General features: G+C 60.5%; 2 protein-coding genes across 2 annotated transcripts; both read left to right on the top strand.

Moving 5' to 3' along the window:
* The first annotated feature begins 582 nt into the window (after positions 1-582).
* On the top strand, positions 583-1,362 carry LOC126222721 (uncharacterized). Its single transcript, XM_049942191.1, has one exon. The coding sequence runs from the start codon at positions 583-585 to the stop codon at positions 1,360-1,362; it is 780 nt and encodes a 259-aa protein (XP_049798148.1).
* Positions 1,363-15,222: 13,860 nt separating this feature from the next.
* LOC126222716 (uncharacterized) lies at positions 15,223-16,002 on the top strand. Its single transcript, XM_049942186.1, has one exon. It carries the CDS (start codon positions 15,223-15,225, stop codon positions 16,000-16,002), a length of 780 nt encoding a protein of 259 aa, XP_049798143.1.
* Positions 16,003-16,806: the final 804 nt, after the last annotated feature.

Below are 16,806 nucleotides of genomic sequence, written 5' to 3' on the forward strand. Positions count from 1 at the left end.
GCCCACGCCACACAACCCCTGCTACCCGTGTAGCCGCTTGTTGCGTGTAGTGCTCTCCACCTAAGACTATAACATGCCTTCGACATTCGCAGTGTACAACACCTTAGGTTAGGGTTGGCGTCGCTTGGGTTAGGTTAGGTTACGTTAGGTGGACGTGGGTTAGGTTAAGGGTTAAAGTTAGGTTAGGCGTCAAAGTTAGGTTAAGCGTTCGGACGTGAGGCGTCAGGTGGCCGCACCTACCTTACGGCCGGACATCTTAGGTTAGGCTAAGGGCGCCGAGGTCACGTTACGTTCACCTTCGGGCGCCACACGTAGCTGTCACAGGTAGGTAGTAGTTCGGTCGGTCGGTCGTCGGCAAGCCGCAAAAAACTACAGACGACGTCGACAACAAGACCGAGCAGGAGGCAGATATATACCGAGCGCCAAAGAGACCGACCACACACACACACACACACACACACACAAAACAACAAACACCACCCACCGGCCAAAGGGGCACCAAAAAAACCCACAAAGCCGAGCACCACACGTCGCGACCAGAGGCAACCCGCAACCGCAACGGCGCTTTCCGCACCGGGCCGGATGCACGTACGACAACACCGCTACCCGTACACAAGGCCTCCCATTGCACACAGCCGCTCTGTGTTCAACATCATCAATGGCGCGCCCGCGGCTCGTCGCGGTCGCAGCCATGACGCCGCCGCCACTTTTGCACCAACACATTCACGCACCGCAAAACAGCTCGCCGACCCACCGACACAGCACAGCCGACAAACAAAAACAACCGCGGCGGCGGCAACAAAACAAAACAAACACCTCGCACCAAGCGTCCGACAGAAAACAAACGGACAGGCACACAGGCCTCTGCTAACGACCACGACACAGCGGCACGCTGCCCCTTTCCCGCCACTCTCGATTCACAGCGCACGCGACCCCGTCGTCGACGACGACACGCGACGGGCTCGCTTCCCGCAACCTACACCTTTCCGCCACTACGCACGGCTCCACCCGACGCCCGTCGCAACGGCACTACTGCACGCACTATCACCCCCGCCGCCGCCGCCGCCGCCGCCGCCTCCTCCTCTCTCCCCCTTCCCGTACACAACAACACAGCCAAAAACACACTCACGACCCAAACATAACAACATGGCACGTGCATCGGCGCACACCCCCAACCAGTCACCGTCGACACAACCACACGCAAGGCACGGAAAAACCGGCGTCCTTCCACGTTGCCATCAAAGCAGCACAAACAACCACACAGGAGGAACCACCAACAACTGCCGGCCGGCCGGCAACCACCAAACGCACATTCCCGCTCGCCACCACACACCTCTCGGCAGCCGTTTCGCAAAGACATGACATGACATGACGCGACATCATCGCATCACGGGCGACGCACGCACACCGACCCACTTTCCCGCCCGTCTCTCTCTCTCTTTTTCTTCCGACGCCTTCGGCCGAGCACACACGTACGTGGCACAACGCCCAACACAGTCACACACAGTCGACAGGCGCACGCCCAGGCACGCAACGACGCAGCGCAGCAAAGGCGCCCGCGACACATACCTCCTCTCCCGTCTCGCCGCCGACCGCCAGCCAGCCACTCGCAATGTGCACTGGCCAACCGGACACACGTCCACCGCGCCGCCTCCGACCACCCGCCAGGGGGCGCTCACGTCCGCGACAACAGCGCGGCCCGCCGCCGGGCGGGCCCAGCCCGGCCCAGGCGGCGCGCGCTGCTCTGCACTCGGCGCGCCGCGCCACACATCCTGCTGCAGACCGGGCTCGTCTCTCTGTACGCGTCTGCGTCTGCCCGCATCTCATCTTCCTGCGCATCAACACAAACGAGGCCACGTGAGCAAACCCCCGTCACAACGCCACATCACGCACTGCCTTGTCGACCGCCTAAATAAATGCACTCACCCACCAGCCATCCGCTTCGTCCTCTTCTTGCTTACTCGTTGTTCGTCGTTGTTGCTGCTGCACCAGCACCAGCACCAGCACCGGCGGCGGCGGCGGCGGCGGCGGCGGCGGCGGCGGCGGCGGCGGCGGCGGCGGCGGCGGCAGCGGCAGCGGCAGCGCACACAGCCCCCAGCCGGCCGCATCCGAGGGGGCCCCGCCGCCAGCGTCGCCTCCTTGGGCACAGGTGCGGTGCTGTGGCCGCCCATCCAACCGCATTTGCTGGCCGTCCCAGCCGCCAGGCAGGCGTTCCCACTGCCGCGCACCGCCTCTGCTGCAGAAGACGAACAAACGAAACGTACAAACATACACGCACCCGAAGCGTGGCCACACACGGACGGGACCGACAGGCTCCAAGGCGACCAAACGATGGAAAAACAAACACAAAAACAAAAGACACGCGAGCGAGCGAGCAAGCACGCAGTCGCCTCGCCTCTGTCCTCCCGCCCCCGCCCTTCTCCCCACCACATGCCCACAAACACCACCGCCTGCCCGCATCTCCACATTCGCCCCCTCCATTTGTTCCCTTGCGTTCGTTCCTTCCTTCCTTCCATGTGTCTGCGTGCGCGGCGCCTCTCCAACATCCGCCGTCCGTCCGTCCCGTTTTCGCCGTACCACACGCCACCGTCGGCGCCGCCTCGCCTCCTCCCAGTCCACCACCGCCGCCGCCCCTGTCCGCCCCGCACACCACCATACACCGCTGCTTGTCCCGGCCGTTGCCACCAAAGGCGCCAGCCGCAAACCGCGCCAAACGCCGCAGCGCGCGTGCGTCCTTCCTTCTTGCTTGCTTCTCCGTGCCGACGCTGCCTCTATTCCCGCACCCATTCGGCCGACAAGCACTGGCGTCGACGACACAGCCGTTGGGCTCCGGCACTGCGCGTACCGGAGTTACACGCGCACCCCCCCTCGCGAACGCACGACTCATTCTCTTTGTTGTTTCTCCTCTTTCTTACGTCTTCGTTTCTTGTTTGTTTGTTTGTTTGTTTTTTTTTTTTTCCTCCCACCGCCGCATGTGACACAATGGCCTCCCTCCCCCTTTCGTTCGTTGTCGCCGCTTTGTTTCTCTTTCTCATTGGTGCACGTCCGACGCGCTCCATTTCCACCACACCACGGCCATCGGCCTCCTCAACGGGCAGGCGCAGTGTGCCATTCTCCGGCGCACAAGCACACCGCGCGGCTCGCTCTCCTCGCCCCCACGCCACGCCACGCCACGCAGCACAAATGATGCTGTCTCGCAACACGACACACGGTGCGCACACCCCCGACCACGCGGCTCTTAAAAGGCATGGCACCGGCGACATGCGCCGCCCCGGCCCGCATCCGTCGTCTCACGTTCACTGCCGGCCGCGTCTGAGGCTACAACCGCACCACAACAACGGTCCCCTCCCGGCAACACATTTGTTGCACAAACACAACCGCCGAGCGCAGCGCGAGCCACCCACACGCGCCCTCCCCGTCTTTAAAAGCCTCCGCGTCTCCTTTCTCCTTTCGCGCCCCTCCCATCTCCCGAATATGCCAGCAGCGGTGCCACTACCGCGAAACGGACACGCCTTCCGGGCCACATGCAAGGGCACGCCCACCACCAACTACTGCCATATTCGCGGACGCAGTTAGGCAACACGCAACGCACTCTCCACCTACTTTCTCTCTCTCGTCCATTCTCTTTAAAACACACGAACCAACCAACCACGGCTAACACACTTTTTCGCGACACCTTTGACTGCGTTATCTTGACCGTGACGGCAGCTATCGACCTTCCAATTCCCCACTAAACACACACACACCCCTACATACACACCCTTCGCTACACCGGACAACAACAGCGTACACAACAGGAGGGCACACGAAACGGCAGGCAAGGGCAACGCATTCTCATAGATTCCTCCTCCGAGCCATGTCGGCGAACGTTTCATCCGGGAAGGCAATGCAATTCAGCCGTCACCACGGCCGACACCTGCAGCCGCGCCGTAAACGCCTTTCAGTGCGGCTGCAATGCACGGGAACGTTCCGTTGCTATAGACAGCGCCTCTCCGTTTTTCCCTGCTTCGTTTTCCGGTGATTGCTTCTCCATTTTGTTTGTTTTATTACTTTCCGTTCCCCTCCTCCACCATTGTTTCCGTCCCCAACAGTTTTGCTCATTCCACACGTTCTGCCCAGACACGACACTCGACCGATCAAAGGTCAGCCTTTCGTCACCGTTCGCGGCGCCGACGGTGCCACAGTGCGACTGGTGTGAACACCGACACGTTGCCATGACGCCGGTGTACCGCGCCGATATTGACAGTTACTCAGAGCCGCCGGATCGGATCACATCACCGACACACCTGCCATTTCACACCGGGGGACACAGACCAACGAAACGCGTGTACGCCCATAACAACAAACAACGACCGTCGTCGTCTAGCCTCACGCTTACTGTACTCAACCGAACACACGTGCACCGTGAATGACGTGCGTGCGCACAACAGTCCAATCAATCATCAGTCAAACTGCAGAAACGGCTATCATCAAATCAAGGGCCAAATAGGTACACCACCGTGCGTGTCGCCTACCCCACCCGCCCGTACATTTCTTGGCGACTTCGTAATGGATGATAGTACGACACGTCCATTTAAAACGTCACCAACACACACACACCAACGCGCCGTACAGCAAAGGGAATAGTCGACGGCAACACAACATTTCACCCTCGCCATCATGTATGATGTGACAACAGACGGCCGTAACGGTGACATCCAACAATCAATCAATCGCGAGGACTTTCAATTGCAGTCACGTGACTAACCGGGCAGACGGAGACAAAGACATGAATCAGCGCCACAGACAGCACCAACACCTCCTATCGATCTATCTGTGTGTCGACAAACAACCACGCCAAGACTCGTGCACGCATTCCACGTCACACCGGCGGCAACCAAACCCTCGCGGCCGTACCCCAGTAACCACAACCACAACCACATTCGAGACCACACCACCACGGCACAGCAGCACCACCAGCTGCCTCGCAACCAACCAAACCGGGTAGCTATGCCGCCCCTCTCACTCACTCACTCACTCACTCACTCACACACACACAAACAATTCCGCTCTTCCCGCAAAGGCAATTTGGTGGCCCTGAAAAGGGCCGTTTTGCCGCTCTCGCAACGGAGGGAGCTTCCTTCCTTCCTTCCTTCCTTCCTTCCTTCCTTCCTTCCTTCCAAGAGCCGAAGTAACAACCTCCTCCTTACTTGGAGCTCGTGTACTTGGTCACCGCCTTCGTGCCCTCGCTCACGGCGTGCTTGGCCAGCTCGCCAGGCAGCAAGAGCCGCACAGCCGTCTGGATCTCGCGGGACGTGATGGTCGAGCGCTTGTTGTAGTGCGCCAGGCGAGACGCCTCGGCCGCAATGCGCTCGAAAATGTCGTTCACGAAGCTGTTCATGATGCTCATCGCCTTCGACGAGATGCCCGTGTCGGGGTGCACCTGCTTCAGCACCTTGTAGATGTAGATGGCATAGCTCTCCTTCCTCTTGCGCTTCTTCTTCTTGTCGCCCTTCGAAATGTTCTTCTGCGCCTTGCCGGCCTTCTTGGCGGCCTTCCCGCTAGTCTTGGGCGGCATCTCGAACGTACAACAACAGGCAGCAAGCGCTCCGCTCTAGTCAGCGTCTCCCCACACAGTGGCACCCGCCGCTACCGCAACACCGCACCTTTACCAGCTCGCCCTGTTGCGGCCGCCGACCAATGGGGCGCGCGCGCAACCGGCCGCCGCACCCGAGCCCATAAAGGGACCCCCACCCCGCCGCCGCCGGCACTCGCTCGGCGGACGCTGGAGACTGCGGACGGAGCGCACGGGCACGCTGTACACGTGGCAGCTGAAGAAGCCGGCGCGCACGCACCTCCACACGCAGGCGAACATGGCTGTACGCAGGAAGGGCAGCAAGATTGCGGCCGCGATCGAACTCCTTGTCGATGCGATCGGGAAGGACCGCGGTCGCAGTCGCCGCCACAAGAAGAAGCAGCGCACTGAGCAGCAATGCTTCAAGTGCCAGAAGATGGGGCACATCGCCAAAGTGTGCAGGGGCACTCCAGCGTGTTTGAAGTGTGCCGAGGCACACGACACACGCGACTGCACCAAGCCTCGCGACGCGGCTGCCAAGTGCGTGAATTGCGGCGGTGCCCACGCCGCAAACTCGCGCAGCTGCGCCTACGTGCGGGGCTACAGAGACAAGATGGCCGCCCCACGCCCAGCAGAGGTGCCTGGCGTCGAGACGGACGTCCCGCCCCCCCGTTCCCGCGGGGGTGGCGGACCGTGCCGTCGCGAAGCCACCACAGACGACGCACTGGCCGCCTTCCACACGGCCCTCGCGGCCGAGAGGGCCGCCATGAGGGAGGAACTCGTGGCTGTTCACCGCCAGCTGCAACAGCTGCGTGAGGAGCTGCGGGTCCTCAGGAAGACGCCAAACCCCACTGCGAGTCGGCCAACGGGGGTCGACGCCTCCACCCAGACGGTGCCACCCGAGCCGCCAGTTGATGTGACGGGCGGCGCGGAGGCACCTATGGAGATCGAAGTGGTGCAGCCTGCTCTCCCTCCTGACGGGGAGGTCGAGCCGCGGGCTCACGACGAGGAGACGCACACGGAGACACCCCCAGCTGCCGCGGCGGAGACAGAAGGCCGGCCGCTCAGTACGGACCTCAGCTTGGACCCTGTGCTGCAGGTGTTCGCGTCTCTTCATAACGGGACATACCAGTTCTCCCGTCCAGTCACTCCACCCCACAGGACGAAGACCACTTCTTCGCAACCCGAAGAAGCGGTAACAGACGAAGAGCTGCCCCTCCCGCTCCCAGACGAGCGGAGCGTGCAGCCTTTCCTCAAGAAGATCGTGGCGTCGCTGAAGGACGGGTCGTACCCTCACGGGGACAACCCATACCCCTTCACGCCGGCGCCCGCGAAGCCACCACCGCCTCACCAACCGTGTGACCTCAAACACATGCGGTGCATCTTGCATGAGGCCGTAACCAGGAAGGAGCTGAAACTGCTCAACAGCCGCCCCATCTTCACCCCTTCGGACTGGGAACACATCACCCGGGTCACAGAGAAGTGGGTGAAGGAGGAGTGGCGCTCCGGCAGGCGTCAGCCTGCCCCAGAAGACATACCAATGCATGACTACTTCGCTAGTCTAAACTCAGCGGGGTAGCCGAGGCCGATTCCAACGAGAGGCCACAAATACAACAACAACAACAGAGGAATCAAGGAGGAACAGCAGCACTGCTGCTTAGCCTCCACCATCTCCGGACTGAGGAGGTCCGTGATTTTCAAGCAAGCGAAGCGAAGCGCCGCCGGCACACGCACGCACTCCGCTGCTCGACTCGCTGCGGCTCGCACCGTTACGGTTACGTGTTTAGCGCTTACGCCACTAGCCAAACGCCATGTCCGGACGCGGAAAGGGAGGCAAAGTCAAGGGCAAGTCAAAGTCCCGCTCAAGCAGGGCTGGGCTCCAGTTCCCGGTCGGCAGAATCCACCGCCTCCTGCGCAAGGGAAACTACGCCGAGCGCGTCGGCGCCGGGGCGCCCGTCTACCTCGCCGCCGTCATGGAGTACCTCGCGGCTGAGGTGCTCGAGCTGGCCGGAAACGCGGCCCGCGACAACAAGAAGACGCGCATCATCCCGCGCCACCTGCAGCTCGCCATCCGCAACGACGAGGAGCTCAACAAGCTCTTGTCGGGCGTCACCATCGCACAGGGTGGTGTCCTGCCCAACATCCAGGCCGTCCTGCTGCCAAAGAAGACCGAGAAGAAGGCCTAAACAGGGACCGCGGCGCTGCGCTTGCGTGCTCCCTGCACGCAAACGCAAACGCGCCTTTGCCTTGCCGGCTCGCCTCACAACAATCGGCCCTTTTCAGGGCCACCACACAAACCTACGTCCAAAGCAAAGTTTCCGTCGTCCTCGCCGCACTTTACAACAACGTCCACAGCGCCGGCGCACGTCCGCCATCTTGTCCACAGCCCGTGTGGCCGAACACACACACATTTTTTCTGCACCCCTCCACGCACGCACAGTCGCGTTCCAAACAACGACAACGACATCAATACACCAATAATGTGATGTGATCATTGTTAATATGTTCATAATTAAAAGAGCGCGTAACGGCCCGACGACGGACGACACGCGGGCCGCCGCGCGCGCTCTCCAAACACACAGGCACAGGACAAACCAAACCAAACCAAACAGCTGATCCGATCGATGATCCGGCCCGCGCCACAAACAAACCACGCACACACCGGACTCAGCCGCGCCCTCCCGCATCCATCATCACACACGTCACGTCGAAACTCCAAACGGAACGCACGCACGCAAAGCAACAGAGGCGCACAACAACAACAACAACAACAACAAACACACACACACAGAGGCAGGCAGGCAACACAGACCCTTTCGCACTTTTCAATTTCCGAACAGTGTGGTGGCCCTGAAAAGGGCCGTTTTTCGTCTCTCCCACCAAGCACGGGCAACGGCACGGCCGCGGGAAGGCCACAGCACAGCACACCGGCTGCCTGCCTAACCGCCGAAACCGTACAGGGTGCGCCCCTGCCTCTTCAGGGCGTACACCACGTCCATGGCCGTCACAGTCTTGCGCTTGGCGTGCTCAGTGTACGTCACCGCGTCGCGGATCACGTTCTCCAGGAACACCTTCAGCACTCCGCGGGTCTCCTCGTAGATCAGACCAGAGATGCGCTTCACGCCGCCCCTGCGAGCCAGGCGGCGGATGGCGGGCTTCGTGATGCCCTGGATGTTGTCGCGCAACACCTTGCGGTGCCGCTTGGCGCCACCCTTGCCCAGCCCCTTTCCTCCCTTGCCGCGGCCTGTCATTCTTCCTCCTCCTCAAGCAACAAAAAAAGCACAAGCGGCAGCTCCTCACCCGGCGCTAGCGAGTCGGCTACGGTGCGCCGTGAGCGCGCGCCGCCCCCCTATATAGACTCTGGCCCGCCCTCCCCCCACCACGCGCACCGAGGGCATATAAGCGCAGCACGGGCCCGCGCGGGCCCGTTGTCAAGGCAGCACCGGACGCTTCGCTACCGCACGCACCGCTAACCGCTATGGCCCGCACAAAGCAAACGGCCCGCAAGTCCACCGGCGGAAAGGCGCCGCGCAAACAGCTCGCCACCAAGGCGGCGAGGAAGAGCGCGCCCGCCACCGGCGGCGTCAAGAAGCCCCACCGCTACAGGCCGGGCACCGTCGCCCTGCGAGAAATCAGGCGCTACCAGAAGAGCACAGAGCTGCTCATCCGCAAGCTGCCGTTCCAGCGCCTAGTGCGCGAGATCGCCCAGGACTTCAAGACCGACCTGCGCTTCCAGAGCTCCGCAGTCATGGCCCTGCAGGAGGCCAGCGAGGCCTACCTCGTCGGCCTCTTCGAAGACACCAACCTGTGCGCAATCCACGCCAAGCGCGTCACCATCATGCCCAAGGACATCCAGCTCGCGCGCCGCATCCGCGGCGAGCGCGCCTAAACCGCTTAGCCGCGGCACGGCACCGCACGCGCGCAACACAAAAAAAACGGCCCTTTTCAGGGCCACTAACATCTCTCCGTCGCGAGCAAAACTTTTGTCGGTCTTGCCGCCCAGCCTCTCTCTCTAGCCCCGTTAAAACAACCACCACAATTCCCCACCCTCCCTCCCGTACACAGCCGCTCTCGCCAACAATCACAATCGACGTCATCCCACCCCACCCCTTCAAATACACACAAACAAACAGCCGGACGACGTCACCACGGGTGGCTGGCCGCCGCCGTCTCCGAGGCGCCACCGCGCCTTCCCAATTCCCGCCGGCCACTTCCACGTCTCAACGTCCCCGTCCCCCTTTCACACAGAGAGGACACACACATAACAAACAAGACGCGCCATCCGCAAAGCAAGCAAACAAACAGAGTCTCCAGAAACATGAGAAACCAACCGTCGGCCGCCGCACAAAATACAAAACACAAAACAAAACGGCCACAACCGCTCCGCTACCGCGCGCCGCCGCCTACCGCCACCGGCCCCACAATCCAACCACCACGGCACGCACACAGTACCCACAAGGGTCATACAGAAACGCCACACAAACACCAACCAACCCCACACACACACACACACACACACACACACACCCCGGCGCATGCACGCACGGCCACCCAAACAAGACAACACAACGCGCCAAGCACGACAATCAACGCCTTCCCGACGTCCTCTGATGGCCCTGAGAAGGGCCGTTTTGGGCCGCGCGCAGCCGTGCCATCGCGCGCCACTAGACGACGCGGGGGAGGGGGGTGGGGGACGACGGGGTCAAGCGCCAGCCCTTCCCTTCCTTCCCCTTTCCTTTCTTTACTTTAACTTCACTTCTTCTTCTTGGGCGAAGCCTTCGCCTTAGACGGCGTCGTCGCCTTCTTCGGGCGCGGCGCCTTCGGCTTCTTCGTCGGAACCTTCGCGGCCTTCTTCGCCTTCGACGGCGACTTGGCCTTGGCCGGCTTGGCCGCAGCCGCCTTCTTCGCACCCGCGGGAGCCGCCGACGCCGCAGACGCCTTCTTGGCGGCGCCCGCCTTCCGACCGGTCGCCGCCTTCACGCCACCAGCCTTCTTTGCGCCGGCCGCACGGGCGCCCTTCTTCTCCTTGCTGGCCGGAGCGGCGCGCTTCTTCTTCGCACCGCCGGCACGGGCCTTGCCGCCCTCGGCCGCCCCGCCGCCGGCGCCGGCAAGCTTGAAAGAGCCGGACGCGCCCTTCCCCTTCGTCTGCACCAGCTCGCCAGCCACGACGGCCGACTTGAGGTACTTCTTGATAAAGGGCGCCAGCTTCTCCGCGTCCAGCTTGTAGTGCGCGGCAATGTACTTCTTGATCGCCTGCAGCGACGAGCCGCCGCGCTCCTTCAGACTCTTGATGGCGGCCGTCACCATCTCAGAGGTGCGCGGGTGCGCAGGCTTGGCGCGCGGCTTCTTCGCAGACGCCGCAGACTTGGCCTTCTTCGTCGTGCCGGTGGCGGCGGGTGCCGCAGCAGTCTCGTTCGTAGCCGCCTGATCTGCCATTATTTCGACGACGCGCGTACACACACGAGAGCGAGAGCGAGAGCGGCAGGCGGCAAGCACGGCGGCAGAGAATAGCCGCCGCGCCGCCAGGCCCAGCCAGTGTCGCGGGCGGGCGCGGACGGCCGAGAGAGCGGCCGCCACTCTGCGCGCCGCCGCGCCGCGCCTCCCGCGCTTGCTACCGCCCAACGTCCGACAGCCTGTGCGGACCAGCCCCAAACCTGCGCCGCAACCACCCGCGCCGTTCAAACCACCGAGGATGGGGCTACACACGGCCACACCACAGTCGCCAACCAGTCGCCACGGCAGCGCCGCAAACCACGGCCAAACTGCAGCTACCGCGCGCTACAGCCTGGCTCGGCCCGCCGAGAATCGCCGCCCCCGCCCACATGCCGCCCCCACAGCCCCAGCCGACGACCCGCCACAATGGCCAAACCTTCGGCAAAAGTGCCACACCGTCGCCGCGCCAGCCCGGCCAGCGCGGCCGCCGCCACAGCCACACAAGCGGAGGCGTGCGGCGATGCCGGCCGTGCAAACGCACCTCCGCCGCCCCATCGCCCTCCCACCGTTTCCCGATCGGCCCGCAGCCGTCGGGCCACCTCGCCCGCCAACATTCGCGCCCCTTTCTCACAAAATTGCCCGCCGCAAACAAAACGGGCGCCGCCTGCGCAACATCGGCACCGGCCAACCGAGCGCCGCCGCCCCTCGCCGCTTACGCGAGGGGGGCTGACCGCCGTCCGCAACTACAGACACACCGAATCTGCCTCCAAGCACACACGACAGCCGACCTCCTACATTTATACGCCGCAAGCCACCCAACGGTGTGTGGCGGAGGGCACTTTTTACGTTACGTGCCACTGTCGTCATTGCCTCCCTTTGCCGTTCCAGTCGCGTATGGTTCGCGGGAACAACGACTGTCTGAAAGCCTCCGTGCGCGCTCGAATCTCTCTACTTTTACTACATTCGGGATCTCCTCGGGAGGTATATACGTACGGGGAAGCAATATATTCGATACCTCATCCGGAAACGCACCCTCTCGAAAACCTGGCGAGCAAGCTACACCGCGATGCAGAGAGCGCCTCCCTTGCAGAGTCTGCCACTTAACTATCACGGTTACCACATAACCCTGTGACGAAACGTTGGACCTTTCTCTATCTCCTCCGTCAACCCGACCTGCTACGCATCCCACACTGGTGGGCAACACTCACGTATGGGTCGGTCGAACGCGTGTTTTTGTAAGCCACCTCCTTTGTTGATGGACTACATTTTTGCTAAGCATTCTCCCAGTGCATCTCAACCTGGTACCCGCCTTACCAACAATTACTTTTATCTGATCATCATTCCACTTCCAAATCATTCCGCACGCATACTCCCAGATACATATTTTACAGACGTCACAGCTACCAGTGTTTGTCCCGCTATCATATAATCAATCATACAATAAACGATCCTTCTTTCTGTATATTCGCAATACATCACATTTGTCTATGTTAAGGGGACAGTTGCCACTCCCTGCACCGGGTGCCTATCCGCTGCCGATCGTCCTGCAACCTCTCTGTATACTACATACAGCACATCATCCGCGAAACGACGCATGGAACGTCCGGCACTATCTACTAGCTCATTTATATGATATGAATTGTGAAAAGCAATGGTCCCATAACACTCCCCCGTGGCACGCCAGGGGTTACTTTAACGTCTGTAGACGTCTGTCTCTCCATTGATAACAACATGCTGTGTTCCGTCTGCTAACATCTCGTCAATCCAGCCACACAGTTGGTCTGATATTCTGTAGACTCTTACGTCGTTTATCAGGCGACGGTGCGGAGCTGTATCGAACGCCTTCCGGACGTCAACGACAATGGCATCCACCTGGGAGCCTGTATCTCATATTTTCTGGGTCTCATGCGCAAATAAAGCGAGCTGGGGGTCTCACACACGATCGCTGTTTCCGGAATCCAACATGGATTCCTACATAGTAGACTCTGGAGTTTCCACAAACGACATGATACTCGAGCAAACAACATGTTCTACAACACATCGACGTCAGAGATATGGGTCTATGGTTTTTGCGCATCTGCTCGACGACTGGGACTACCTGTGCTCTTTTCCAATCATTTGGAACCCTCCCTTCCTCTCCAGAGACTTGCGGTACACGGCTGTTAGAAGGGGGGCAGGTTGTTTCGCGTACCCTGTGTAGGAATCGCGAATTGGTAATCCCGTCGGGTCCGGCGGACTTTCCCATTCCTCCTTGGACACTTATTTCGATGTCAGCCGGTTTCTCGTTCGTGCGAGCATTTAGAGACGGAACTGCAGTGCGGTCCGTCCTCTGTGAAACAGCTTTGGAAACAGGTGTTTAGGTATTTCACAGCTTTACGCGTGTCATCCTCTGTTTCAATGCCATCACCATGCCGGAGTGTCTGGATATGCTGTTTCGAGCCACTTACTGATTCAACGCAAGACCGGAACGTCCTAGCATTTTCTGTCAACGTCGGTACATAGGGTTTGTTCTACTTTCGAATTCACTGAACGCTTCACGCATAGCCCTCCTTACGCTCACACTTTGGACATCGTTTAGCTTCTGTTTGTCTCGGAGGTTTTGGCTGCGTTTAAACTTTGGGTGAAGCTCTCTTTGCTTTCGCAACAGTTTCCTAACGTTGTTGTTGTAGTATACCACGGTGGGTTTTTTTTCCCATCCCTCACAGTTCGACACTCGGCACGTACCTGTCTAAAAACGCATTTTTACCATTGCCTTGCACTTTCTCCATGAACACTCAACATTGTCAGTGTCGGAACAGGCATTTGCCTTTTCATCTGTCGGGTCGTCTGCAAATCTGCCTTCTATTACTCTTGCTAGCCAAAACAGATAGATACACCGTCCTCCCTGCAACGGCCTTATGATCACTGCGTCCCTGTTCTGCACATACAGAGTCGAAACACGTTCGGGTCTGTTTGTCATCCGTAGGTCCACGATGTTATCTCCACGAGTCGGTTCTCTGTTCATTTTGCTCGAGGTGATTTTCGGACAGTGCACTCAGTATAATGTCACTCGATGCTCTCTGTCCCCCTACCACCCGTCCTGAACATCATCTGAGTGTCCCAGTCTATATCGGGTAAATTGAAATCTCCACCTAAGACCCTAACATGCTGAGGAAAATGTATGTGAAATGTGTTTCCAAAATCCGTCTCTCCGTTGTTCTGCCACTAATGCTGCTGCGTCGGGAGGTCGGTCAAAGGAGCCAATTATTATTAAACCTAGCTCGGTTGTTGGGTGTAACCTCCACCCACAATATTTCACAGGAACCATCCACCTCTACTTCACTACAGGATCAAAACTACTACTCAAACAGCGACGAACACACCACCACCGGTTGCATGCAATCGAGCCTTTCTAAAACACCGTCTGTACCTTTGTGACAATTTCGGCAGAATTTATCCCTGGCGTCAGCCAGCTTTCTGTACCTTATCACGATTGCAGAGCTTCGGTGCTTTCTCTGTCAGCGCTTGCGGTTCCGGTACTGTACCAACGCAGCTTCGACAGTTGACAATTAACAAACGATACCGATTGCTGCTTGGTCCCCGCACCCGTTGAGGCTGCTGTTGCCCCCTTTCTGTACTTGCCCAAGGCCATCTAACCTAACAAAACCGCCCAGCCCACGCCACACAACCCCTGCTACCCGTGTAGCCGCTTGTTGCGTGTAGTGCTCTCCACCTAAGACTATAACATGCCTTCGACATTCGCAGTGTACAACACCTTAGGTTAGGGTTGGCGTCGCTTGGGTTAGGTTAGGTTACGTTAGGTGGACGTGGGTTAGGTTAAGGGTTAAAGTTAGGTTAGGCGTCAAAGTTAGGTTAAGCGTTCGGACGTGAGGCGTCAGGTGGCCGCACCTACCTTACGGCCGGACATCTTAGGTTAGGCTAAGGGCGCCGAGGTCACGTTACGTTCACCTTCGGGCGCCACACGTAGCTGTCACAGGTAGGTAGTAGTTCGGTCGGTCGGTCGTCGGCAAGCCGCAAAAAACTACAGACGACGTCGACAACAAGACCGAGCAGGAGGCAGATATATACCGAGCGCCAAAGAGACCGACCACACACACACACACACACACACACACACAAACAACAAACACCACCCACCGGCCAAAGGGGCACCAAAAAAACCCACAAAGCCGAGCACCACACGTCGCGACCAGAGGCAACCCGCAACCGCAACGGCGCTTTCCGCACCGGGCCGGATGCACGTACGACAACACCGCTACCCGTACACAAGGCCTCCCATTGCACACAGCCGCTCTGTGTTCAACATCATCAATGGCGCGCCCGCGGCTCGTCGCGGTCGCAGCCATGACGCCGCCGCCACTTTTGCACCAACACATTCACGCACCGCAAAACAGCTCGCCGACCCACCGACACAGCACAGCCGACAAACAAAAACAACCGCGGCGGCGGCAACAAAACAAAACAAACACCTCGCACCAAGCGTCCGACAGAAAACAAACGGACAGGCACACAGGCCTCTGCTAACGACCACGACACAGCGGCACGCTGCCCCTTTCCCGCCACTCTCGATTCACAGCGCACGCGACCCCGTCGTCGACGACGACACGCGACGGGCTCGCTTCCCGCAACCTACACCTTTCCGCCACTACGCACGGCTCCACCCGACGCCCGTCGCAACGGCACTACTGCACGCACTATCACCCCCGCCGCCGCCGCCGCCGCCGCCGCCTCCTCCTCTCTCCCCCTTCCCGTACACAACAACACAGCCAAAAACACACTCACGACCCAAACATAACAACATGGCACGTGCATCGGCGCACACCCCCAACCAGTCACCGTCGACACAACCACACGCAAGGCACGGAAAAACCGGCGTCCTTCCACGTTGCCATCAAAGCAGCACAAACAACCACACAGGAGGAACCACCAACAACTGCCGGCCGGCCGGCAACCACCAAACGCACATTCCCGCTCGCCACCACACACCTCTCGGCAGCCGTTTCGCAAAGACATGACATGACATGACGCGACATCATCGCATCACGGGCGACGCACGCACACCGACCCACTTTCCCGCCCGTCTCTCTCTCTCTTTTTCTTCCGACGCCTTCGGCCGAGCACACACGTACGTGGCACAACGCCCAACACAGTCACACACAGTCGACAGGCGCACGCCCAGGCACGCAACGACGCAGCGCAGCAAAGGCGCCCGCGACACATACCTCCTCTCCCGTCTCGCCGCCGACCGCCAGCCAGCCACTCGCAATGTGCACTGGCCAACCGGACACACGTCCACCGCGCCGCCTCCGACCACCCGCCAGGGGGCGCTCACGTCCGCGACAACAGCGCGGCCCGCCGCCGGGCGGGCCCAGCCCGGCCCAGGCGGCGCGCGCTGCTCTGCACTCGGCGCGCCGCGCCACACATCCTGCTGCAGACCGGGCTCGTCTCTCTGTACGCGTCTGCGTCTGCCCGCATCTCATCTTCCTGCGCATCAACACAAACGAGGCCACGTGAGCAAACCCCCGTCACAACGCCACATCACGCACTGCCTTGTCGACCGCCTAAATAAATGCACTCACCCACCAGCCATCCGCTTCGTCCTCTTCTTGCTTACTCGTTGTTCGTCGTTGTTGCTGCTGCACCAGCACCAGCACCAGCACCGGCGGCGGCGGCGGCGGCGGCGGCGGCGGCGGCGGCGGCGGCGGCGGCGGCAGCGGCAGCGGCAGCGCACACAGCCCCCAGCCGGCCGCATCCGAGGGGGCCCCGCCGCCAGCGTCGCCTCCTTGGGCACAGGTGCGGTGCTGTGGCCGCCCATCCAA

Source organism: Schistocerca nitens, unplaced genomic scaffold, assembly GCF_023898315.1.
Source record: "Schistocerca nitens isolate TAMUIC-IGC-003100 unplaced genomic scaffold, iqSchNite1.1 HiC_scaffold_244, whole genome shotgun sequence".
Lineage (NCBI taxonomy): Eukaryota > Metazoa > Arthropoda > Insecta > Orthoptera > Acrididae > Schistocerca > Schistocerca nitens.

Excerpts from the sequence above, each read along its gene's own strand:
- LOC126222716 (XM_049942186.1), top strand. The coding sequence starts at position 15,223 with ATGCACGTACGACAACACCGCTACCCGTACACAAGGCCTCCCATTGCA.
- LOC126222721 (XM_049942191.1), top strand. The coding sequence starts at position 583 with ATGCACGTACGACAACACCGCTACCCGTACACAAGGCCTCCCATTGCA.